Below are 25,127 nucleotides of genomic sequence, written 5' to 3'. Positions count from 1 at the left end.
TGCCTGTCGTCTCTCAATGTAGATATATGTAAGTATTTTTGTTTACTTGGCTCTACCTCTATCTTTTACAGTTTTTATGCCTTTGATTTAGTGCCTCAACCCAGATTTTATATGGAAGTTCATATTCTGGCCTTGGTGTAATATATGCTGTGAAGTGTCCTGCACTTTGAAGTATTAATGCTGGCTTTTTAGCAGATGTAGTTTTAGTGGTCTGCCTGTTGATGGTGCCGATGTTACATTTTGTAAGCGCTTGTGGGACAAGACTCCCAAGTTGCCTCTTATTTATTGAAATCTTTTCCTAACAAGCTCTGGTTTTATGAAGGATAGAGGGAGTTTTTCTGTGATTGTGGATATTTTTCTTTGCACATCAATTGAGGACTAAGAATCTAAATGGATACTTGGCAACCCCTAAAACCAATTTTAAAAATGAAAAAGTGAGTGTGTGTGTGTGTGTGTGTGTGTACATAGCCATGCATTTATTTTACATATTCTGATATCTTTAATGTTTATATCAGCTTGTTTTATTTATTTTTTTGCTTTTTGCGACATACACAACTTTTTATTTATATACTTCACTCGGATTTCTTTGTAACATACTATGGGGTTTGTTTGTTTTAATAACTAATCAACATATTATTTTGACATGATATACTATAACTGACTTTTTTTTTAGATGTTATATATATATATATATATATATATATGTATATAAGTATATATATATATATGTATTATATACATATATATTGTATATATGTATATAATAATATATATATATATATATTATGAATTTTTTCGACATACTATACTATGACGTTTTCATGACTTTTGACATGCTCAACCATATACAATACCATAACTTTTCTACATAGAATGTCGAAAAAAACAAAACAAAAAAAAAAGTCATAGTATATCATGTTGGAAAAAGTCCTACAAACATACTATAGCGTGTTGTAAAAAACTGCTTCAGAGAAAAATGTGTGTGCTGCCTATTGTAAATTAGGTTTCTTTTTACCTATTTGTTTGTAATGTAAAAAAAAAAAGTCACGGTATCATGTATCAAAAAAGTCATTGTTCATCATATGGAAAAGTCATAAAAACCGTTGCTCATTGTATGTCTAAAAAAATCAAATAAACCCCCCCCCCCGATATAGTATGTAATTGCATGATACACCCCAAACAGGCCAGTGGCTCAAAACGTCTGTGACAAAACAGCTTTACAAATAGACAAATCCTGTTCATGCATCAGGCTATTTATGTCACTCATTGCCTAACTTAGTGCTGCACACAAACACATCTCAATCCTGTTTACAGCAGCCAGAGAGTAAGGACCACACAAGCCAATTATAAAGGGACTGAAATCTTTATTTAGCCTAAGACAGTACAGTGCAATGGTTGACCGTAATCCAGTGTTAATGCCATGAAAACCTGGGCCCAACATAATATCCGTGGTATGCAGATGGGATCAAGACTTTGCTGCTCCCCCTCTTGTGACTGTAATAAAAGTCGCTACGTCAAAACACACAGTGTAGAGTTCATGACAAATATAATTTATGATTCCACTTCTTATTAAATAAAACTGCAGCATCAAATCTTTGAGAAGTGTAACAAGTTGGTTTGAGGTTATTACTGTGGAGGGGGGGCTCTAAAATATTCTGGTTATAATCATGGAATGTGTAACATGTCAACGTCTTCTTCTCCGACAGGTACTTTCCCCTCCTCCTTCCATCTTGTTGGTGTTTTTCAGTGATTTCAAGATGATCCTTAAGCATTATAGGACGAAGAGGAGACATTTCCGCCGTGGCCGGTCCAGTTGGTGTGGATGAATTTCCCGGGGTTTGATAGCAGTTCATATGTGTGGGCTCCGAAGTAATCCCTTTGGGCCTAACAAACAAAACAAAACATAAAACAATGTTTGACACCCATACAGAGACACTCAAGATTAGCTTGACTAGTGTTCAATTGGTCAACCTTCAAATTTGTTTTGTTCAAAGCTAAATCTAGAAAAGTTCTGATCTCTGCCAGCAGGTGTGTCACCCCTCCCAAACAAAAACAAGTTGAAACTCACCTTTAAATTATTTACTTTTAGCCTAGCTTATTACCAGAAATGCAATGTGCTACTATAGTTGTTTATCAGTCATCAATCAAGCATTCAGTCATAAATTAGCACACATAAGGGCAGATGGGTTGACTAGTGTGAAAGATTAGCAGTGAACAGATATGCACACAAAAGCAGCAAATATCACACTTAAAAAATGTTCGTGATAAGATTAAAATCGACACAATTCAGCTCTATATTTATATGCTGATGGGTTAAGTCGTTAGAAACAACTTAGAGGGTCTTAAAGGGCCCACCCCCATCCAAACACAAACAACGGCTTCACGTGATCCATTTAATCCGATATGCTTCCACACTCAAATGCTCGTCGGGCTCCTTTCTGCAGCATCAAGTCTTACCTGGAGGAGGTTGGCTGGCAGCTTTTCGTGTCTGTAGCCGTCGTAGAAGGACAGAGCTGTGGTGAAACAGGGCATTGGGATGCCATGCTGAACGCCAGTGCTGACTGCTCTGCGCCATGACTCCTAATGAAAGAGATTGAAATGGGTTAACAACTGTTTATTTTAATGTCATTTTGTGTAGCATTAAAGGGGATCTATTGGCTGAAATGGAGCCTGGAGCAGACAAAGCAAACACTGGCTCTAGGTGGGGCCAGTCACCTTTTCACGTCTGCAAACTGGTTCTTTACTTAAGTGTTGTTGACGTGAAGCCAAAATTAAAAGGTCCACATTATATTCAGTCTAATCATCCTATTGCCATGGGTCTCTGGTCTGTAGAACAATAGGTCTAATTCCAGGTGGATCTAAGCAGACCTGCTATGAGCCTTTGTTGACAAGTGTGATTGAAACAAACAAACAACAAAAACATCCATCCATCCATTATCTACCGCTAATCCTGTATTTAGGGTCACTGGGGGGCTGGAGCCGATCCCGGCTGTCATTGGGGCAGAGGCAGGGTACACCCTGGACAGGAAGCCAGTCCATCGCAGGGCCGACATCAACAAAAACATATTGCTGCATTTCACATGGCTACTTGTTAATTCATTATGTTACCTCCAGTATTTTTCTATATTTGGTGTCGTGTTTTGACGCAAACCTTTGTTTTATTGTGTTGGGTTCAGGCAGGTTTTCCCAGATGTCATTAATAGATGACCTCAACCAAGAACTCTTAAATAATGTATAAACTATGAATAGATTACACTGTAAAAAGAGCTATCAGGTTAGAAACTACCTGTTAAGAACAGAATCTCAGACAGCTGACAGTTAAGCAAACAAGTTCTGCTGTTCACTCTTTTCTTTGCAAAAGAGGAAATTACTTGTTTTGTGCGTCTTTGTCAATGTGGGTATTGCAGATTGATCTTTTGCCCACTTCCTCCTTCATACCTGACAGTCCTGCACGGCATTACTGAAGAAAGAGTCCAGCAGCAAGTTCTGCAGCTCGGCGTCCCTGTCAAACGCCTCTTTGATTTTACCCAGGAAGACACTGGTGGTGAGGGGAAAGAGCAGCGTTACAGTGGCAACAAAGAAAGGAAAAGATTCTGCTCACATTTCATTACATAACTGTAAATTAGTGCTGTCAAAATTAACGCGTTAATCTGTGCGTTAATTTCGAAATATGTAACGCATTCATCTTTTTAAATGAAATTAACGCAGCTGTGTTTTGTTTACTTCCCGTGGCGGCTGAAGTAAACAAATATGACCTATGACGACGTGTGCCGCAAAGCCGTTAGCCATTTGTTTTTAACGGCGTTCAGCGTAAGATTTTGGCTGAGGCTGCGGCGCCGGAGGGGAAGGGGGGGGGGTTATTATCCTGGTAATTTGTCTGCGTGAGAAACACGAGATGTGCTGCTTTGTCATCTGACAATGTAAACAGACTGGTCTGTCTCCGTGACGGGCTGAATGTAAAGGAGGACTAAGCTGACTTGTTGTTCTATGGAGTGAAAAGGATTTATCATTCTGACTTGACAGCAGAATATTTCCTTGTTCTTTTTTCCATATTTGCATGTTCTATTGTGGACGTTTTTGAAATGTTCTGTTAGTGCATATAAGAAATATGCCTTTTTCAAGCTGACAGTTCATTTTGATGGCCTTGATGGTTCCTTTGGAAATCTGTAGTTCACATGAGAGAATCTGTGCTTAAAGTTAAAAAAAAGCTGCTATTTAACAATAGTATTTGAAATTAAATACTTCCTTTATGTTGATTCTACATAAATTCCATCATTTTACATTTAAATATCCATTATAAACATACTTTATTTTTAAGAAGAAAGAAAGCGATTAATTGCGATTAATTATGGCAAATTGTGCGATTAATTCGTTAATTTTTTTTAATCGATTGACAGCACTACTGTAAATGCATTAAAAAATCCTATAAAACAGGTTCAATGGCGGCTACACGCTGCAAGTAACGAGTGTTATATTTGATTTAGGTTTACGCAACATCTTTGCCAGATTACTCAAAACAAACCAATGTCACAACCATGATTTCCTCATTCTTCTGGCAGTCTGATTTTAAAGGAAGGGTCATATTTGAATTCATCTAGATGTCTCACCACATTACACATAGTGCAGTGACAAAGTGCAGTCTTCATGGCACACTATTAAGACTTATCCAGGAGGACTTTACCTGGAGTAATTCTACAATTAAAAATATTTCTCTTCAAATCTTAAAAAGTGAATTACATCAATAGAAAAACTTCTCCATTTCGTCTTCCTTTCTCAAGACTAACCCCAACCACAGTTTTCACCATCAGTGTGAAAGATGCCTGTTGACATAATGTTGCTAAAGGCAGCAGTGAGGCAAACGTGTGACATGAGGACAGACATGAGGAAGGTACCTTCGGATGATGCAGCCCCCTCTCCACATCAGAGCGATCCCGCCGTAGTTGAGGGACCAGCCGAACTCTTTGGCCGCCTGCCGCAGCAGCATGAAGCCCTGCGCGTAGGAAATGATCTTGGAGGCGTAGAGAGCCTTGAGAGGGAAGAATTCTTAAATTAATTCTGACATAGTGACACAATTAAATTCATATTGATCAATCTACAAGAAGGAGAAAAAAAAGGACATTTTACATTCATATATAAAATGTGTTGGTTGAAAGAGTGCTTGAACATGTTTCTGATAATAGTTTTAAGCTGTAAACTGGGAGCATCAAACCACGACTGCTTTAGTTTGAGCTGGGTGGAAAGTACACTACCTTTCTGATGTCCTCCAGGAAGGCGGCCTTGTTACCGCTGAATTTGACCCCCTGTGGCCCTGAAAGGCTGCGGCTGGCCTCCACTCTCTCATCCTTAAGAGAGGACAGGCATCTGGCAAAGACAGCTTCCCCTGAAACGGGGAGGGGGGGGGGGGGGGGGCAACAAGGTAAGCTTCGTGCAAATGTCCCATTACTGGAGAATAACACAAAAACATGGTAAACAGCCATTAAGAATAACCCTAACCCTGAATCAACAACAAATGATTACACAGGTTATGCTAGCCAATGTCATGGCAACGCTGCAGGAACAACCAGCTAACGTAAGAGCAATTGCAGGGATCAGCATGACTCAGCAGTAGACCCATGACTGTTATAAAAACAGGGCTTGCCACCACTACATCACAAAAAAAGGGATTGCCACTTCCCACATCAACATTTTAATTAGATCACCACAGTATCAGGATACGTGGAACGGACCGGTGGGTGAGCATGACTTGCTAAAAAAAAAAAAAAAAAAAAAACAGCAACGCTATGTGATGCAACCGATGTATCCAGTGAGTGCACTATCCTGGTGAAGAATGTTCTCCCTATTGGAGGCAGAAATCCATCCATGCACACCGTACCGGCCTGTCAGCCTGCTCCACAAACCGGCTCAGCTCTCACAATGAAGCCCTTTGTAATGCCTCTATCTCTCTATCACAGGAGGATCTGTACCACTGAAAGGGATGGAGGAAACAGATCTGCTTTTCAAATTTAATCTACTATGGTTGCAGGGATCAGACACGGTTTCTACTACAAATATCTGCATGATTGAACTTTGAGTAACAGTGTCCCTTTGACTTAAACTATATTTAAAAAGTGTCTCTGTTTAAAGGGTCATGAGCTGATATGACATCTTTTGACCTGGATTATAAATCTTGCTCCCTGACCTCCAGCTTGTCCATGGCTGTGTACGAAACAGGTTGTCATGCAGTCACAGCAAAGACCAAAGCTGTGGAGAGTATCACAAATCCCCCTTATGTCACTTGAGATGAGCAAGACACGAGAAAAGCCTTCAATCTTCTTAGCGGCAGCCAAATATCGATTACATTCTCTCGAAGAAGCTCACTAGTCACACGGGGTGTGTAGCAAAAGCTAAACGTTAGCCAAAACAACTTGATCAGTAGGCCTACTGCCTTTTTAATTTGTTGAGGTGGTGTTGAAACCTGTGACATAGTGCTGTCTGCCATGACATCATGGATAAGACAGTTTATTGAAAGCAGCCTGCGAGCCTCTGAGAGAAGGAAACAAAATACTTCCTCGTCTACAACCTCCTTTCTTCCTCTTACCGATCAGAGTCACAGGTGTGCCGTACTCCAGGGCTGAAATAGCCGTCCACTTCCCCGTGCCTTTCTGTCCGGCACTGTCACGGATCTTTGGCAAAAGATGTTTGCCATCGGAGTCCCTGAATTTAAAGATGTTGGCCGTGATCTCAATCAGGAAGGAGTCCAACTCTGTCTTGTTCCAGCTGTCGAAAGCCTGTTCAACCAAAGTGTGATTAGATCAAGTCAGCCACATTGCTTTGCTTTTTCCTCCACTTGATTATACAGAACTAATAAATAAATACAAGAGGATTGAATCATACAGCTCACCTGTGCCATCTCATCATGATCCATACCCAGAACATCCTTCATCAGGTGATAAGCCTCACAGATCAGCTGCATGTCACCATACTCGATGCCGTTATGGACCATTTTCACGAAATGACCTGCGCCCTCGTCACCAACCTGCACAAGCGAGCCAGTCAGATTATTGTGAAACAACTTGACACGATAACGGCCTCGACCAAACGTAATCCAAAACACTACACACGGATTCAACATGACACCACTCACCCAGTCACAACAAGGTTCTCCTGTTCCGACTTTGGCAGCGATGCTCTGGAAGATGCCTTTTATGTGTGGCCTTCAAAATAAAGCAATTAACTTAATGAAATGGATGGATTGATCTTCTCAGAGATATTCACTGCATATGGCCACATTGATCAAGGGTTGCTGTGTTATTTTAGCATGTGTGTGCCCTCCGTCCTACATCTAGCGTAAAGCTGAAAGTGTGAGCAGGTAAGACATCTGCGATGACTCACCAGGCCTCTATATGTCCTCCGGGCATCAGTGAGGGTCCATAACGTGCCCCTTCCTCTCCACCACTGACTCCACTGCCAACGAACAGCAAGTCCTTCTCTTTCAGACTTTTGCACCGCCGCTGTATGACAGAAGGAAAGAAATACTATCAGAATATCCTCAAAAAGAAAATAATATTTACTGCTAAACGAGAGATTCTCTGTAACTTACTGTTGTGTCTCTGTATTCAGAGTTGCCACCGTCAATGATGATGTCCCCGGCCTCAAGGAGAGGAGCCTGATGAAGAACAAATGCAGTGCAAAGCCAATTAATGTTGCTAGGAAGGACTCAATTTTCCACAAATTAGAGGAATAGTTCGGCAGGAAACACCGACCAGTTTGTCGATGAAGTCATCCACTGCCTGTCCAGCCTTGACCAGCAGGATGATCCTCCTGGGCTTCTTCAGCTTGGACACCATGTCCTCCAGAGATTCTGCTCCAATCACCTTGGAGCCCTTCGCCTCATTCTTCAGGAAGTCATGCACCTTGGACACGGTCCGGTTGTAAGCACAGACCTGTCGGAGAGGTCAGGTGATTACCAAGTGAAGAGGAGGAAAAGTGGAACGAGTTTTACTGATGGAAGTTGTGGGAATAAAACACAGTTTTCATCTTACCACGAATCCATGGTCGTTCATGTTCATGATGAGGTTTTGGCCCATGACAGCCAAACCAATCAGCGCAATGTCTGCTCTGTGAGGAGGAGAGAAATCAGCACATGAGTGAGCATCAACACGGGCATGTAAAACCGTCCACCTCCATTCACTCTAATACGTGCGAGTCTATGCAAACCTAATATCACCTAACCTCTATGGTTTCTTGGTCCCATATGTTAAATATCTTTATGTTAAAAATGGAAGTCACTTTCTCGCTTATTTTCAAGCTGAAAATAACGTCTATGTTTCATTCACTTCTACTAAACACGCAAACTGGTTAGCTAACAAGCTAACAGCTCCGTGTGCACAACTAATCGGAAATATAGCTATAAAAATAAACGGCTAACGTTACAAACTCTACAATGCCTTAAGCACATGTATATATCACATCGTCTTCACTTTAACCACTACCTAAAGAAGTAAAAACTAAGTACAGAACTTACTCAGCCATGTTGCTCACGGTAGTCTTGAAGTTACAGTGTTCAAATGACAGTCGGACTCCTCTCGCCTGCAGATCTACTTCGTTTTTCACTTCCTCGTTCAGCCCTCTCAGCGAGGGGCGGCTCACGTGACCCCGACGGAGCGTGCCCGCCAATCAAATGACGGCCAGTAAACTGAAGCGATGTTCTTCCCGACTTCTCATTGGTCCATAACCGTGAGCAGAGGTATCCGTTCTCCCATTGGTCCCACCGGCCGTCAGTTACCGGACGTCAGCGCACACCCCCTCGCGGGCGTGAACCGTGGACAAATGTACTGTAATGCTGGATTTAACAGCACCTTTGAGGTACTTCATATATATTTTACTCTGCTGCATTTATTCAACAGATAAACTAAACTAAACTAGTTACTTTTCAGACTAGAAATTCACTGAACTTTGTGAATTATATATTGCTATTGTCAGGGTTAAGACTACATTTTAAAGCAGAAGACACTAAACCAATATTAAGAGATGAGTATCAGTCAAAACTAACAGATAAGAAGTCTAAATAGAAAAATCAGGACTTTCACTTTTTAAATCACAATTTTGAGATACTAATATACATAATTAAGAGATCCATCAAAACATTTACTTTCACAAAGACACTAATGTGAGAATTTAAAACGTTTTATGTTAACCTTATAAGTAAATTATAAGTACACTTTATTTTCTTTTAAAAAGCCCCAGCTGTGAGATACTATCAAACTATGTCCTGCTATCTCATTATTTTTGATTTATAAGCAAGTTTCACTAACCATGAGTATTTCTTCATTCCTAAAATCTAATCTACGTTTGTCGTTTCCTGCTCGACATCTTCGGTAGCACACAGGTATCAGGAAGTAGACAAACCTGATGATGGGAGTGAAACCGCACAAAGGAGACGACAAACAGGTGGCACTCGTTATGCTGATGCACACTTTGCAATTTTATTGTTGCCTCATTCACTAAACAGTTCAATGGTGCAAGATTACCATACACAGAATTAGGATATCTGCATGACACATCTATGCTATACAGCGAATGGATTATAATTATTACAAATACAGTAAACATATTTACATTTTAAGTCAAGCTCCATACAACATAGATATTTACAAAATAAGTATGAAAATGAAACCAGTCTGACAAATAATGTACAGTGTAATTGTTGTGGTTTGTCTTTTTCTTTTTGGTGAACAAATCCAAAGGGAATGCCGTTAACCGATATTAATTGTCAGAGGGGAAGATGGAAAATATCATAGTTTTGTTTTGAAAGGCATCAACGGAAAATATATTGAGGTGAAGAAAGACACCATTACAACAATAGTATACTGTCATCTTAGATGTCACTAGCTACTTTGTATTGTATTCCCTGATATTAGAAAAAAAATCAAAGTGAGATAAAAACCACCCTTTTTTGTTTTAATTCATGTGGCTGGCTAGCATGAGTAAGTGAGTAAATTATCTTCAATTCAAAAGCAGACTTTCACCCAAACAACTTCTAATAAAGAGGAAGCACTAATGTAACTCACCTCCCCTGAAAAAAGATGCAGTGGGTTACATCATAGTTCTCTTTTTTTCCCTTTCCTTGTTAAATTTTTTTTAACGATGGAAAAACACACATCTTCATAGTACATTCAACGCTCTCCCAGCTCAGACTGGAGGAGGCTGCCACGCCATCATTTGGTTAACTCTGAGTAGAACAACTAAACCGCACAGACTTTATTTGATCAGTTAGTCGAACCTTTTATTAATATGTGCAAAGAGCTGCAAACTAATATGTACATTGCAAACAATAAATACACAATCCCAAAATAATACACCTCTGCAAATGAGTCAGTAACGTGAAAATGTTTGCTCTGACAGGTCTTCATGTGGATACGTGTCTCCCACGGTACGCTGAGGTCAATGTGAGGTACACTGCACTTGATTCTCTTTTAATCAGTGCATAGAATGTTTTTTCCCCTTGAGAAAACATTTTTCACAGAAGCATTTCAGCAGGTTTTTCGTTTCTCTGAACAGCAGGTTGGCTGACCTGAGGCCAGTGACGCTCCACACATTTTGCTCATTCTGACTTCTGAGGCAAATGTTTTCTGCCTTTACACATTCAGACAATGAAGATCTGTCACCAGTAGTTACACTAATAGCTCAAACAGGCGAAGGCTACCAAGATCAAAACCTCCAACCTTCAAATGTCTTCCATATGATACAGTAGGCATACTACTGGTTGGTTGGCCAGCATTTCCAATGCCCACCTGTGCTTATCACACGTCTACCATTTGAAGAGACAGAGGCATAATCTATCAGGAGCCAAATGTAGCAGCTGTAGAACGACGTACAGAGCAAATATTTTCAGAAACAATATCAGAAATAAAACCTTTGAGTATATCATCCCTTTAATATCACTTCTTCATTTCTCATAAACAGATATCCATCGTGACCTTAATATGTGCTCTCATCAGTGTTCCTGACACTCAGAAATAATCTTGGACTCAACATGTGTGATCTGCCCTCGTTCTTGCTATAGATATGTGTTAATGTGCAAAATAAGGTTAAACACCAACGAAGCTGGTTACAACTTAAGAAATAAATGCCCTCTGTTACATTTCATATAAAACTTTGCTGTGGAATGGTTAAAAGCATAATAGAAAAGAAAAAAAGATGAACAATGTTAAAAATGAAAAAAGAAAAAGAAAATGTCAACCCAATGAGAGTTGGTTGAGATTTAATAAAAGAACACAAATAGAAAGGAACACATGGTAATCTGTGGTGCTGCTGATGGTACTTCACTTTAGCGGTTTTACCCGATACTAGCATGACAGTGAGGGGAGTCATGGGGTAGACTATTCGTTATCGGCCCTGCAGGCTATGTGCTAGCAGCTTCATCAATTATCTACTGGCGTCAAGGCTAGAGCATTGCAACTTCATTCTCCTTCTCACTCCTTCCTCCCGTTTCACTTGTTTTGTCTGTCTTCTGTATCACGCATATGTGATGGTTCAACTAAATATTAGTGAATGTCGAGACTCTCTTGGGGTCTGAGGCTCAACATGTTAGTCTAAGAAAAACTGCTAGAGGAGCTGAGAGGAATGTCTTAAATGAGAGTTAACTACCACACTGATCCCAGAACAGACTATATGTACAAAGCGTATTATCTCTTTAGAGTAGTGTCCGTCTTCCTCCTCCTCTCCTTGAAACCGTGTTTTGTCTCGAGGTGAAACAGTAAAAGGACAGGGACAAATGTCTACTCCTGCAGGAACAATCTATTGTCACGTTTTCACTGGTGAGATACAAAACCATTTTATGCACTTTTTGCATGTATTTTTGATGTTGACACAAATGCATGATTGCAAGTAATCGCTTGACTGACGGCACTGTCGGGGTTAGCGTTGATGAATGTGCACAGACTGAGGCGTGGGATCTAGATATCACATGACTGACACATGGTAGGAATTCAGCGCCGCCCTCAGGTCTCGCTGAGTTAGGACCCATTTTTCAGCCTCGACTTGTTTTGTTTTTTTAAAATGGTCGTTTAGGAGACGGCAGAGGGAGCTAGAGGCGTGGCCTGATGCAAATCTCACCAAGAGAAGGAAAGCCTATGAATTCGTTAGCAGCAATAGATCTTAAAGTAGCCTTGCTTTTGTATATTTTCCCTTCATGGTTTCAACTGTTGGTTATCGGATTCGTTTAGATTTTTTTGAGTAAGCAAACCTGGTCATCACCTGAGGACTGCTGCAGTTAGCATGCAGGCATATTAATTAAAAAACAAAACAACCAAAGACCAAAAATGTAACTTAAACTCTTCTCGGGAGACAAATAACACTGATAACAGACAATTTCTTTACAGATGATTGGCAAACTGAAAGTTAACAGTTTCTGAAGAATCGTGCAGACACAAGTAGACTATTACAACATGCTACTAGTTAGGGAGTTGGGAGATGACAACAAAGCGGAATAAAAATAGACCCAAACATTGCCGTAAAAACAAAAAACATAAAAAGCCGAGGAAGACAAGGAGGAGGAGGAGGAGGCGAAGAGAAATAGAGAGGAGGAAAGCTAAGTTGGCGGAGGGTTGTCGGAGGGAGAGAGGGAGGCAAATTTCTCTGGAACTGAAACGTTTTAGTCGCATGAAAGGAGACTCAAGCCACAAGTCTACTTACAAGAGAAAACTGTCAAGAATCACAATGATTAATAAGTGTTAACACTTGGTATGTTCAAAAGGCTTTCCAGAAAGAATGGAAGCTGTGGTTTCCTGCGTGCCAGCTGACCCACTCAGTTCTTCATCAGGCCACTGCGCCTCCTCGCCAGCTTAGATCTGTAGGAAGAAGATGACGATGAGATGAGAATGCAGTATCTGAAGAATGAAAAGTCGCTTTCATAAGCCATAGTCAGTTTGGCTAGTCAGAATCACAATTTCACTGTAATGGTTGGTTCTGTTTCACAGGGCACAAGTTAAAGCTGAACAAATATAATTTAATTTGCTGTAATTAAAGTTGTGATTAAATAATGAACAAAGGAGAGGGCTGAAGTCTTTTCCACTCGGCACTGATGTACTGTGAGCATGAATCCCTTCATTGAACACTAACTTTCCTGCCTTTTGGTGAATTTTTCTGTACCAATTTAGGATGGAAATTATTTTATTAATGTTTAAGGACAACAACATTGAAGCGGTAGGTGAGTATTGCTCAACCTGCAATGCCTTGACTGGAGAGCCCACAATCCTTTACTTCACTTCCTGCAATTGGGTCAGATTATGTTCTCACAACAATCAAAATTCAAAACGAGACCACTTGTGAGAAGTGGATGTTTTGGTTCACATGAGAATATGATGATGGTGTTCACTAAACAAACTAGAGCAGCCATTGAACCACACCGGTTTGATTAAAATGGACTAAATGTTGGCTTGTGAGAGCGTCCTAAGGGTTAGAGTGTGTGTGTGTGTGTGTGTGTGTGTACCTTATCGTTCCTGCTAGCAGGGGGTTAAAAGCATACAGCCAGTCGTTCATGTCTTTCTCGTTGTTGGCCTGCAGGAGGATTCCTCGATGTTTTGTGCACACAGCAAATGTGTTGGGTGTCTGAAAAGAAAACATAAAATATTGACACGTTAAAAAAAAAAAAATCTATATATCTTTTAGATTATTAAAGGAGAATAATTTATTTCTGTTTTTGTTGTTACACAGATAAAAACAACGCAGCGTTTTCTCCAATCGAGGTATTTACTGGGTGAGTGTTAATTTATTTAACGGTTGGCAGTAACAATTTGGATGATTTAGCAGGAATACACTTGATGTAATGAACTCTACCTTGAGCATGGCCTGCTGGTCTTCACTGTATTCCACCTGTGCTGTGGAGAGGTTGAGGACACCCCGTTCCACTGGGTCCTTGTCGCTGTTGTAGATGAAGACGTAGGGCCGGCGCACAACCACAAAGTGCTTCACCCACGAGTTGGAGCGCGGCTCCATGAAGCTCAGGAAACCTTTCTTGGAAACTACAGATCTAAAAAAAAAAAAAGAGAGAGAAAAATCAATACATTTTTCCCTCCACCCAAATAAAATTAAGTTTGCATCCAGATGAAAACACCCAGGTTCAGAAATCAATTCACATGGTTTCTGCTCGGATTGGAAAACAGGATTATCTATTTTTGTTGATGTGATGCTTTTTAAAATGTCGTTGCTGCAACAGCAAAAGGAGGAGCATGTCGGCACTTACCCTGGCCTCATTTCTTCAATGTCAGGAACCAAGTTAAGGAACTCGTTCTTTCCGGCCCGTGCAAGGTAGGAGGTCTCCAGAGAGGGAACCATCGGGAAGTTCTCATAGTCCGAGCAGGAGGGACTGGAGGCACGGGAGCTGTTCTCTGGGGTCCTTTTGAACAAAGTACACCAAGTTCTCAATCTCCAAAAATGAACTGTGCTGTGAAAATGTATGGAAGCATGTTTTTATATTCTATAAATATTTAGACAAAATATATGACTTGAATAAAAGTTTTACTTCTGGTCCATGGAACCACAACGGGAGTCAGACAGGGAAGGGCAGGTGGAGGAGGGGGTGAGGGTGGCGCTGCTGAAGCTGGTCACTGATGGGTCACGTCCCATTGGTGAGATGTCAGACAGCTGAGGGGAGAAACAGCATGAAATACTTGTTAAACACACCATTTTAGGTTTCTAAGGCAAACGTGGCAAGAGAAAATACAGATCCTATTTGGGGAGTACAAAGTTGATAATAACTATTAGGTGACAAAAAGTAGATGTTGACTTACATCAGAATATTAGCACTGATAAACCAAACATATCTGTGATTACTCACCTTACAGTCACTGATACTGTTGACCACTTGGTTGTATTCACTGTTGAATGTATGTGTTAGAAGGCGCAGGCACTACAAGAAATCAAAGAAGAGACTGTCTGTGCACAGCAGCAGAGGAGAGGCAGCTGCTACCAGTTGATGGCTATGCAGCAAAGAGTAAATCATCACCGTCGGTATCCCATAACACGGAAGTTGCTCTCACCTTGGTAGCCAGCTCCTTCTCACGATCCACCAGGCTCTCGATGTCGGCCGAGTCGTAGCCACTGCTCTCGCTGGGCGTGATGGCGCTCTCAAAGGTGGTGCTGGAGATCTGTGAGGAGATGGAAGTGGAGGTGGACAGGCTGCCCGTGCTCATGCTGGGGGACAGCAACTCGCTCAGGGACTTGGACGTGGGAGCTGTTCCCACTGGAGCATCGTCTCCCAGCTTCTCCCTCAGCAGGAGCAGGTGACGGGTCTTCTCCACCTAGAGACGAATGACGGGGGCGGAGTGAAGGGAGAAGTTAAGTTTCCATTGTAAGAAAAACATTAAGGGATATTAGACAGATGTGGTGGAAATCTGGAAATAAAGAGGTTACAATGACTTTGTTAGAGAAATACAGTGTGTGCTATAGACAGCTGATTGGGAACAGACTGTCCTCCGTGGTGAGATTTACTGATAACAGGATGGAGGACAGAGTTGGTATGCATAACACAGAGAGGACCAAATTGTATTTTCCATTACAAAGGGATACAATGGAAAGGTAAGTAAAAAAAAAGGGTTAAAACATTTTTTTTTACTTAGATTGCAGGTGAATGTGACCCACCTCATGCAGCTGCTCCATTTTCTCCAGCTCCCATTGGTGCTCCAGGATGAGACTGTCCCCTCTTGGCCTCCAGCCGGCCAGGTTCTCCTCTCCACGCACATAAGCCACCGATGTGTCGAGGATCTTCCTCCTCCTCCGCTGCATCCCTGCTCAGCACAAATCACACATTAAGACAAAGCTCTCGGAGGAATCATGATAAACCGGCAGCTTGTCTCAAGATAGCTCATGATGTTATCTGCGCACCTGGGCTTCCAGTGTCAGACATCTTGCACAAGCTCAGCTCGTAGATGCCAGTGACTCGATTGCTGTAATGAAGCAGAGATTCTATGTAAGAGTACTGCTAATCATAACATGATCACACTGTGTTGATATGGCAGGCTGAAGCCTTACCAGTCAGGTGTTTTAGAGTATCCACTCCCAAAGAGGTTCCTGAGGGAACGAGGAGGGGAGATCTTTGCATCTCGGGAGTAGAAGACCATGCAGATGTCTTTGGTAATAACAGCAGGCTGGATGCAATGGTCCAGCTGTGGAGAGGAGTGAGTATGTTAGGTACGTTGACTTCCAGAAAAACAGAGAGCTTGGTATGTAAGTAGAACAGAAAAAGCAATGACTGACCTCCAAATACGCAGACAGGGTCAGGTAGATCTTCTCTCCATAAGGAGTGACTCGGTTTAGCAGGAGGGAGTTGTGCAGGGAGCTGTCCCATACTGCCTCAAAGCGGTAGAAAGTCCTGAAGAGGACAACCAAAAAAAAAAAATTCACTCATCGACAAAACACAGTGAAATTAACTTACATATATTCTGCAAAGTCCTAGACATTGCTTAAACGACAGTGAGGGTACGATCTGTGTGGAAACAGCAGCAGGGATTTAAACTACAAGGAAATCAGTCTAATTCTGTGTGTTAGATATAACTCTGTAATCGATGTGGTGAATACAACTATGACAGGGAACACTGTGCAGTGACTGAAGTGCCCTCACACTTATCCTCAGTCATGACAAGGTGTGAAGAAGCAACCCGAGGTGAGAGATGACAACGGACACATCGTGATCAGGAGCCACAGCAGTTAACGGAGTGTGAGGAATGTGGCGAGTACAGCAAGCTTTGCGTTTGAACCAAACAGGGCAGAATATAGGGGTTGTATTTTCTGCAAATCAGGTTTAAGCTGTGATACAAATTATGTACTTCATAGTATCAATGTAAAGATGATCAGACTTATATAGATATATGTGAAACAAATGGAAATAACTTAATTTACTGCTATTTTACGGCACATTGTTAAACAGAAATGACTGTTTGTGAGGCTCTTTCAGGCGTTCCTGTCTCTGGCAGCAGGGGGCACTCTTGCCCACAGACTGAGAGCCAGAGCTGCCCTGCTGGTGCCTCAATGGCCTTGGTTGTTATTGAGCTATGACTCACACAGTGAATAACAGCTGAGAGGAAAGCATTCATTTGGAATCTGGGGGGCCGCAAAAAACCAACATCCCATGACACAAACTAATACAGAAGGGGTTTTGCATTTGCATGTAGGATTGCCTTTACTTGTCTATAAATACATTTGTTTTTTCAGATGTTTAATAAAGGCAGCCCTAATGCAACATGCCAACAAAAAAAACACAAAGTGTGGAGAACTTATTTCTTATTTCTATAAAACTAAAGAGAAGCATAAAGCTCTTTCACAGAAGGAGACTTATGTTCTCTGCTCACTGGTACCTATCAATATCCTTATCAATAGAAAGCCTGAGCACAATCAAGAGTCCAGGCGCAGCAGGAGGAAAGAGTGCACAGACAAAAAGAGAGAAGCACAGAGAGTCAGGCAACAGAGATAATGGAGCAAATTAACAAGAAAATCAATAGCATCGAAAATGGAAATGGTCATGCAATGATTCCACTCAGTCTTCAGCAGATATAAAGACAAGGACAAACACACAGACGTTGCATGACACCGTTTCTAAAAGGAAACTGTTTTTGAGACAATAACGTGGCAAAAATGGAAAAACAACAACAACAAAAAAGCTGCACTAACATTTGCCATATTTAAAAATGAGTTTGGACTAACAGGCAGAATGTCAGCAAAACAACTTCTCCCAGCATCAATAAATCGATTTAAACCTTGAAATGTTGTGTCCACTGAACATACGCTGTTTATCAAGTAAAGCTGGCATTTCTACCTGTTGGAGTTGTGGGACGACTTGATGTTCTTGGCAGAAATGATATTGAGGGAGAGGACAGCGTCGGCAGCGCTATCGTCCACTTCAGCCTTGCTCCTGATACGACCTGGCGGGACACAGAGCAGCACATCAACATCCTGTCATGGACTATGAATGCTTTATATAGGAACTCAGCCACACAGCAGTTCAACAGCCATATAATCACAGTGTCCAGTGGCACGACACAAATGCTTCTACTCACGAGCCTCTCCGGATAAAAATGTCAGCAGCTCAAAGTGTCGAATGTGAAATGTAATTATTCCGTCCATCAGCTACGGCTACAGTATAAACTACTTAAAGAGAGGCAGCATGAGGCCAAACAGACACCATGACACAGACTGGAGCTATGACTGTGGAAATATGTTCAGTGCTGCCTGACAAACCAAGCCTTATTTGAGACTGTGGAAGTCGTATCATATGATCAGGGTATCCACTGAAGACTCTTCTAATGTGAAACAGCAGATTTTGTGTCTCTAGTGTACGTTTGCTGTAGAGAAGTCTAAGCAGTCATCGTCACTACTCACCCACGACCAGCTCGCGAACGTCCTTCCAGTGGAGCTCGCTTCCCTTCTCGTGGATGAGAGTCACCGTGATCCTCCGCTGGATCCCCTGCGGCACAAACGACAGGAGCTTAGCATCAGTGTAGACGCAGCTACAACTAAATTAAGCGTCTAAATGTTTCTTCTCAAGAAGAAATATTGTTTACCGGTTGACGAGAAAGAAAATATCACAACTTAATGAAATGAGTCCAGTACCTGGTGCAGTAAGTAGGTGCCGTTGCAGGGCAGTCCTCCGCTGTGATCCACTACAGCTGGGATGTACCTGTGGAAGGAGGGAGGTCATAGTCTTTAGGTCATACTTACCGTTATACTATATTGTTTACAGAAGAATATCAATTTATTTTGCAAAACTTTTAAGTTTTTAAGGACTGCTTTCTTTTAGTATAAGTAAGATAAATTAGATCTCAAATCTTGTGTTTTAAAATGACACATAAACGTATTTGGTAACTATATTTTCTGCTCCATGTGAACATAAGATGAATGTGTAGCCACTCACTCTCCGGTGGGCTCCAGCTCGCTGATCTCAAACCAGACCAACAGGTCGTACTTGCTGACGCACTGTCCCAGGTTGGACTTGGTGATGGTGTTCAACTTGGTGGCTGGAACTGATACACACACATTATGTCAGTTTCAGAGGGGATGAATGACAATAATAGATGGAAGAGAGATGAAGGGAGACTGGATATGTGATGTGATCAACCTCCTGACCCTGGACTGAGACCCAGTCAGCCCACGCATGCACTGTAATGCCAATACTTAAAGGATGTGTTCATCACAGCACCGAAAGAAGCTGGACAGAGAAATATAATGTTTTATATTCAAACGGTTGAGCACACTGAGATTCTAAAAGGAGCTAAATAACAGATTACACCACAGCCTGCTGTCCGACACGTCAGGATTACCTTCCAGTTGAAACAGGCTAATCTCTGATGCACACAGCTACATTCATGTGTGTTCAGTATGGTTGAAATGAACATTATTCCATGTGAGAACGATCACAAATAGACTACAGCGGAACCTGTAAAGGTTTAAGCCTCTGCATTCTGATGTATCCTGTGAATGCTTCTGTATGACAGTAATCCTCCATGATTACGAGAACTAGTCATTTTCTTATTTGGCTTAAGATTGAGCACAGGAAGCAGATTTACCTGAAGGTGTCAACTAAGGCCAGTTTGTAAGCGACAGGGGAGGGTTGGACTCAGCTGACTGGCCCTAAATAGACCTGCAGCGAGGTGCAGCACACATAAACCACTGCAGAGCTTTGTGGTGCTGCTGCCTGCAGTCACAGAGCACCACATTAGCAAAGCACAGCGCTAGTCTAATCACTACAACACAGGTGCATCTAATGCCTTCGCTACGACGGTGCCGCTGTACCAACCATGGTGTCTGGGCACAATCAGCACAGGGTCATTGGGCACTGGGAGGAAGATGAAGTGAGAGAGCTGGTCGGCCTCGTCCTCCAGACTGTGCACGGCGGAGGAGGCCAGGGCGTTGGCGTGCTCGGACAGTGTGTCCAGTACTTTGACGTTCACATAGCCACTCATCAGGTAGCGGACCAACTCTATCTTTCGGGTATGGTCTAGGGTTTCGGAGCATGATGTTGTACGAATGTTGTGAAAGATTGGAGGGGGGGGATGTGTGAAAAAGGAGGAAGAGGGAGGACGGAGTGGGGTAAGATGATTATGGATGGCGTGAGAGTTGATTAAATAAGAGACAAAAAAGAAAAAAGTCCAAAGGAAGCGAGAAATGAAAGAAGAGTGGAAGGAAACATGAGGCATGCTGATATAACCATAGAAGAAAAAATGCTGAAATGAGGGTGACGGGTGCAGGACATACTGCTGTTCCAGTATTTGGTGTGATGACATTAAACCTCTTACCTGGTCTGGACAGAGGCATGGGGATCGGGTAGTATTTCCTTGATGGTGTTGGAGGACTGTTAAAATCAATGTTTGGATAAATGTTATGATTGTAACTTCAAATACAGAAACCAACCAACAAAACCTATCGGGTGAACAGAACGTGAATGATTACATTAGAAAACATTATTTAAATTAATGCAGCTATCCATATCAAAGAATGTCTTTATTGACCGCACCAACCTGATCAGGTCCTGGCCAAGAAGATGCAGCGGATGCTGCTGGTAGTGGCCGAACACTTCAAACACAATGGGCTTGGTCTTGATGTACTCAATGAAGGACTCCGTGACCTCCACTGAAACCTGCTCCAACGTGGGAAAAGTGGGTTGTCAAAATCAATTAACATAGAGCCGTTAAACTCTAACTGGTGTATGTGTGAGAGAGAGATAGAGTGTGTTCACTCACGTTCTGGACGTGGTAGAAGCCCAGAGGAGCTCCTTTTCCGGTGTTCTTCAGAGGCTCAGTGGAAAAAGCCTCATCATGACGATGCAGGAAACTAATGAAAGAAAGTGTCCGTATGTCACTGTTTCCTTATCGCACAAAAGACTTCTGAATGTCATCAACTTTAAGGATTTAGCTAGAACTTCATCGTTTTTCTTATTCTGCACCGTCATGATGAATGTTCCTTTACATTTTAAAGATGTATCTTATTGATTGTAATCTTAATTGTGAACTAAAATCAAATTAATGTATAGCTTCGATTTAGGACTCACTTGAATTGACAGAAGATATCTGCGTACTCCGGTGGGACACCACTGGCCTGGAGTACAGTCACACGGAAGGTAAAGATGCTGCCCACCTCCAGCTGGCTAGCCAGATCGCCATCGCCACCCAGCTTGGTGCCTGTGACGTTATCGAGCTTGAGGTCTGAGGAAAGCCACAGCAGAAGGTTAGGACGACTTGAGCTGAGCTTTTTTTTTTGCAATCTGCATATAAAATCTAAGCTCTGCACAATAGGATCAGACTGGTTTTATAAAACATTGTCAAGCTTGTGATTTGTAGAAACATTCCGTCGCAAAGTAAGAGAAAAATCATCAGTCTCATTTCCATGACTATACAGTTAAAGGCCTCCCTTGCATTCAACAGGACCATCTGCCATGCGCATTTCCAACTGGGCTGAAAGGTAGAAATTTACGAGTGGAGAGGTGAAAGTCAGGCGGCCGTACCCATCTCATTGATTCTACCGAGCTCCTCCGAGGGTGTGTTGACCTCTGAACTTTGGCCCTGACCCTCCACTATGCGCAGCTCTTCCAGGGACAAGCCAGAGTGGGTCATAACCGTGGCGGGAAAGTCATTCTGAGGAGTAGGAAGACATTATTATATAGTGATGAAGCGGGAAAAGGACCCCGTGTGAATGCATTCCTATATTCTTGTACAATACTGGATGTGTGAGGATTGAGGCTGAAAATGTGCTATTTCATTGTTTTTAGAAAATAAATAAGTGACTTTATCTTACATCCTATACACACAGGTTTTTAACCCAAATATTACACAGCCACTCTCTCACATAACAGGAAAATGTGTGTCTTCAGGTTCAATACTACTTTCATGTGTCTCAGCGCTTACCTTTTTGAAGTACTCGTCATCAAAGGAAATCTTGGCGGTTCCTGACTGTCTAACTCCTGACCCGTAGTCTGGGGCTTCCTCGTCAGCTACAAAGAGACAAACCCGACTTTTATCAGGATCTATCGCACACGCCGCTGACTTAAGCTGCTCGGGCACATCAAAAGGAATTCACGGAGAATCTAAGGGGATCTTCTCTTTTCAAGATGTTTTCACACCGATATCAAAATAGAAGTTAGATCCATCTATCTAGCTTTTTGGTTCGGGTTAAAGCTATCCGAATATGGCACCAAGTTATGGAATGATGCTGCGTTTTTACTGCTATGCTACACATAACAAATCTCTTATTTCTCTGAAAGTTAAGATGAACTAAGAACAGACCGATATGTTGATATCTGTTCTCTGTTCCTGTAGCTGTTCCTTTGTCTTTTTATGTACGTGGAATCTTGTTTTATGCATGCAGCGTGGGTGAAGGCCCGATCCAAACTTCCTACAACGTGAGACAATAAACTGAATCCTGAATAGTGATTAGCAAATGACAGCCCGTCTATGAACATCCCGACAACCTCGCTCATTAAACTCATTAATTACTCACCAGCAATAGCCTGGACCCCCACACGCAGGAAACCACGCACCTCGCCCTTCTCCGTTACTATGGCAACACGGTGCACCAGTGGCACAGGGTACAGCAGGTTGCTCAGGTACACGAAAGCTCTGAGAGTAAAAAGGAGGACAGAGACTTGACAACCTGATTCTGGTGCAGTGTGAAAACGACTGCAGCGTTTGGATAAATAATACATTAAGATTGTATCTGTAACATCTGTTGAATGTAATTAAGCTTAGCTATCCACGTATTGAAAATAAGTCGTCACAGAAAATGTTCTGATTGCTCTACATTATGTAGCAAATTTCCAATGATTTAACCATCATCATACACACATTTCCAGTGTTTAGGATATATTAATGACTTCTAGAACATACAGTAAAATATTAGTAACAATTATGTTAAAGAATAAGCAAAACCAAAACAAAGAAGAAAAAAAAAAGTGAACATAAAACTGAAATTGCTGCAGAGCAATGAAATCAGCAGCACTTTAAAGCGTCCACATTGCTTTTAACCCTGTGATGGGCTGATGACAGACTGCCTGGGCTGCAGCAGTAAAGACGGTAGAAGAGTGCTTTATTGTGTCGTCTTACGGCCATGTTGGTGTCTAACTCACACACTCGCTGACATTTTGTTTTGTAGGGCTTGATTTGTTTTTGCTGCACCCCCGGTGACCTAGTCTTTCTCTGTCGACCCTCCCTGCTCCTCCCCCTCCCTCCTTCCCTCCCTCTGCTGGGAAACTCACAGCCGAGGCGGAGGATGGGTATCAATCCGTAAAATCTCTGAAGTCACGGTGATGAGGTAGCTGAGCTACGGCTGTTGCAGAGTCTGGCTTGAAGCCGGCATTGATCCAAGTTTGGCCCACACCATTTATTACTCAGCTATGACGTTTACGGCGCCGAGGCAACAGCCTCGGCACAATGCGTGCTGTGATTTCAAATGCTGCTGCAGCAGATTGTTTCTTCTTAACAATGAATCAAAACAAACACAAATAAGCATGATTATGTGACGTCAACTACCATTGAGTTAATATTATCTACAACACATTCCAAGAGCAATGTTAACACAAACAAGGTCGTACGAACAAATGTTTTTTTTTTATGCAATGCCTTAAATACATAAAAAATATAAAGAAATAAAAAGAAATAAAACAAGGTATAAAGAACCAATCAAATAAAACGCCAGCTAACCAACTTAGACACAGAAAATACATGTAGTGCACACACAGATGGGAGTTAATTCAGTCACGCTGTAATGGTGGCGGGGGATGAGACATCACGCTGGGAGGAGGTGGAGAGAAAAGGATGGTGGCTTTTCAATTTTTGGGAAGCGAGTCTAAAATGTAACATACAAAGCAGGCCTGTGAGTGTGGAGGCATGACTAATCATATCAAATTCAAAACTGGTCCATTTTATCTTTGCAAAGCTGCTATGAATACATATCTGATTCTGAAATTATTCTTTCACCAAGGAGGGCTTTATGATGACTTATAAGGGATATGCTTTCATTATTCGCTCACATGTTTTAAAGATGCTTATTTACTAGCTACCAAAATAACAATATCTAATCAGTTAGCTCATAGATATATATATTGCACCTTAATAATGTATTATACATGTTTTTTTCCCCCATACTTTCTTCAGGAAGTGTTTTCTAACCTGCACTTATAAATCTCCAACCCCCTTTCTTTTACGTTACATCTGTATAAACTAAGAAAACTAACTAAAAGTCTAAACCAAGCCATCATCCACTCAAACTTCGGTCCCAGCCTGTGTGTGGAGGAGGTGGGGGAGCCACAGCCAGTAACCAACCTTCCCACCAGGATGAACCAGGGGGAGCGGTCGTAGAAGGGGTCCTGGCCGTCGCTGAATATGTCCGAGCCCTCTTCGGTGCCGGCGTCCGAGCTGGTGTCGTCCACGAAAGCCTCGTCGTCAATCAGGTCGGACATCTCACTCTGTCGCTCGTCTGCCAGCTCTGTGATCTCGGAGTCGGTGGTGGAGAAGGTGGGCGAGGGCGTGCGGTCGGCCAGACGCTCATTAACACAACCGTGGAAGATGGGGGAGCTGGATGGGTTGGTAGTTTGGCAACAGCGGTAAGAACCAAAGAAAGGCAATCATAGTGTAATAGAAGAGTTAAACAGGCCACTTCATTCAGTGTATATGAGATGAGACATTTCACTTTGGCATTGTTTTCTCACAAATTGTATGTTGTTTGGTTGTTTCATACAACATATAAAATAAAACTATGTTATAATCTAAAAATTATATGTTTTTTTATCATTCCCAAGATTAGTAGTTTACTGTTTTGGTAATTTGATGATAAGCCACCAAATCAATTGAGAAGGGTTAGAATTTTAACCCTAACCCAAGAGAACAATTTTTTTTTTTTTAATGCTACTCGTCTAAAGCTTTTGGAAATGGAACAGAAAGATTAATTTAATAAAGAGCAGGTATTACAAGAAGTTGCTCGGTGTCACAGCAATTTTTAGAAACATGACTATGCTAAAATGAAATGCCATTTTAAAAGGATTAACATATAAATCTTCTAATGTCTGCTCGCTAAAAGAGGATGAAATACAAAATGCCACGAATTTCCCATTCATCCAAATAGACTATGTTTACAAGCTTGTGTATGAAAAGGATGTCAACATGAGA

General features: G+C 41.7%; 2 protein-coding genes across 9 annotated transcripts in view; both read right to left on the bottom strand.

Moving 5' to 3' along the window:
* Nucleotides 1-1,344: 1,344 nt before the first annotated feature.
* On the bottom strand, nucleotides 1,345-8,577 carry pgd (phosphogluconate dehydrogenase). Its single transcript, XM_084016161.1, has 13 exons — nucleotides 8,504-8,577; nucleotides 8,022-8,097; nucleotides 7,743-7,922; nucleotides 7,580-7,645; nucleotides 7,372-7,490; nucleotides 7,124-7,193; nucleotides 6,881-7,015; nucleotides 6,578-6,767; nucleotides 5,250-5,380; nucleotides 4,893-5,026; nucleotides 3,439-3,538; nucleotides 2,458-2,580; nucleotides 1,345-1,884 (listed from the first exon to the last, which is right to left on the bottom strand). Exons 1-13 carry the CDS (start codon nucleotides 8,509-8,511, stop codon nucleotides 1,765-1,767), a joined length of 1,452 nt encoding a protein of 483 aa, XP_083872287.1. The 5' UTR covers nucleotides 8,512-8,577; the 3' UTR covers nucleotides 1,345-1,764.
* An 861-nt stretch (nucleotides 8,578-9,438) lies between these two features.
* kif1b (kinesin family member 1B) overlaps nucleotides 9,439-25,127 on the bottom strand; it is a 54,890-nt gene continuing 39,201 nt past the window's right edge. For 4 of the 8 annotated variants that reach the window (XM_084015752.1, XM_084015753.1, XM_084015754.1 and 1 more), the window contains 24 exons: nucleotides 24,285-24,536; nucleotides 22,465-22,583; nucleotides 21,873-21,958; nucleotides 21,473-21,602; nucleotides 21,020-21,173; nucleotides 20,712-20,802; nucleotides 20,490-20,608; nucleotides 20,268-20,323; nucleotides 19,769-19,969; nucleotides 18,887-18,995; nucleotides 18,586-18,652; nucleotides 18,355-18,439; nucleotides 17,792-17,897; nucleotides 16,237-16,351; nucleotides 16,012-16,145; nucleotides 15,865-15,926; nucleotides 15,622-15,767; nucleotides 15,021-15,281; nucleotides 14,819-14,890; nucleotides 14,504-14,625; nucleotides 14,225-14,377; nucleotides 13,819-14,011; nucleotides 13,472-13,590; nucleotides 9,439-12,830 (listed from right to left, as the gene is read on the bottom strand). In XM_084015752.1, the coding sequence (XP_083871878.1) occupies nucleotides 12,788-12,830; nucleotides 13,472-13,590; nucleotides 13,819-14,011; nucleotides 14,225-14,377; nucleotides 14,504-14,625; nucleotides 14,819-14,890; nucleotides 15,021-15,281; nucleotides 15,622-15,767; nucleotides 15,865-15,926; nucleotides 16,012-16,145; nucleotides 16,237-16,351; nucleotides 17,792-17,897; nucleotides 18,355-18,439; nucleotides 18,586-18,652; nucleotides 18,887-18,995; nucleotides 19,769-19,969; nucleotides 20,268-20,323; nucleotides 20,490-20,608; nucleotides 20,712-20,802; nucleotides 21,020-21,173; nucleotides 21,473-21,602; nucleotides 21,873-21,958; nucleotides 22,465-22,583; nucleotides 24,285-24,536 (2,995 nt within the window). In that variant the 3' untranslated portion in view covers nucleotides 9,439-12,787. The remainder of the gene's footprint in view (nucleotides 12,831-13,471; nucleotides 13,591-13,818; nucleotides 14,012-14,224; nucleotides 14,378-14,503; nucleotides 14,626-14,818; nucleotides 14,891-15,020; nucleotides 15,282-15,621; nucleotides 15,768-15,864; nucleotides 15,927-16,011; nucleotides 16,146-16,236; nucleotides 16,352-17,791; nucleotides 17,898-18,354; nucleotides 18,440-18,585; nucleotides 18,653-18,886; nucleotides 18,996-19,768; nucleotides 19,970-20,267; nucleotides 20,324-20,489; nucleotides 20,609-20,711; nucleotides 20,803-21,019; nucleotides 21,174-21,472; nucleotides 21,603-21,872; nucleotides 21,959-22,464; nucleotides 22,584-24,284; nucleotides 24,537-25,127) is intronic. The other 4 variants (XM_084015756.1, XM_084015757.1, XM_084015758.1 and 1 more) reach the window with 1 other exon arrangement.

Source organism: Eutrigla gurnardus (genome assembly GCF_963514095.1).
Source record: "Eutrigla gurnardus genome assembly, chromosome: 8".
NCBI classification, from domain to species: domain Eukaryota; kingdom Metazoa; phylum Chordata; class Actinopteri; order Perciformes; family Triglidae; genus Eutrigla; species Eutrigla gurnardus.
This window is presented reverse-complemented; position numbering and strand designations above follow the sequence as displayed.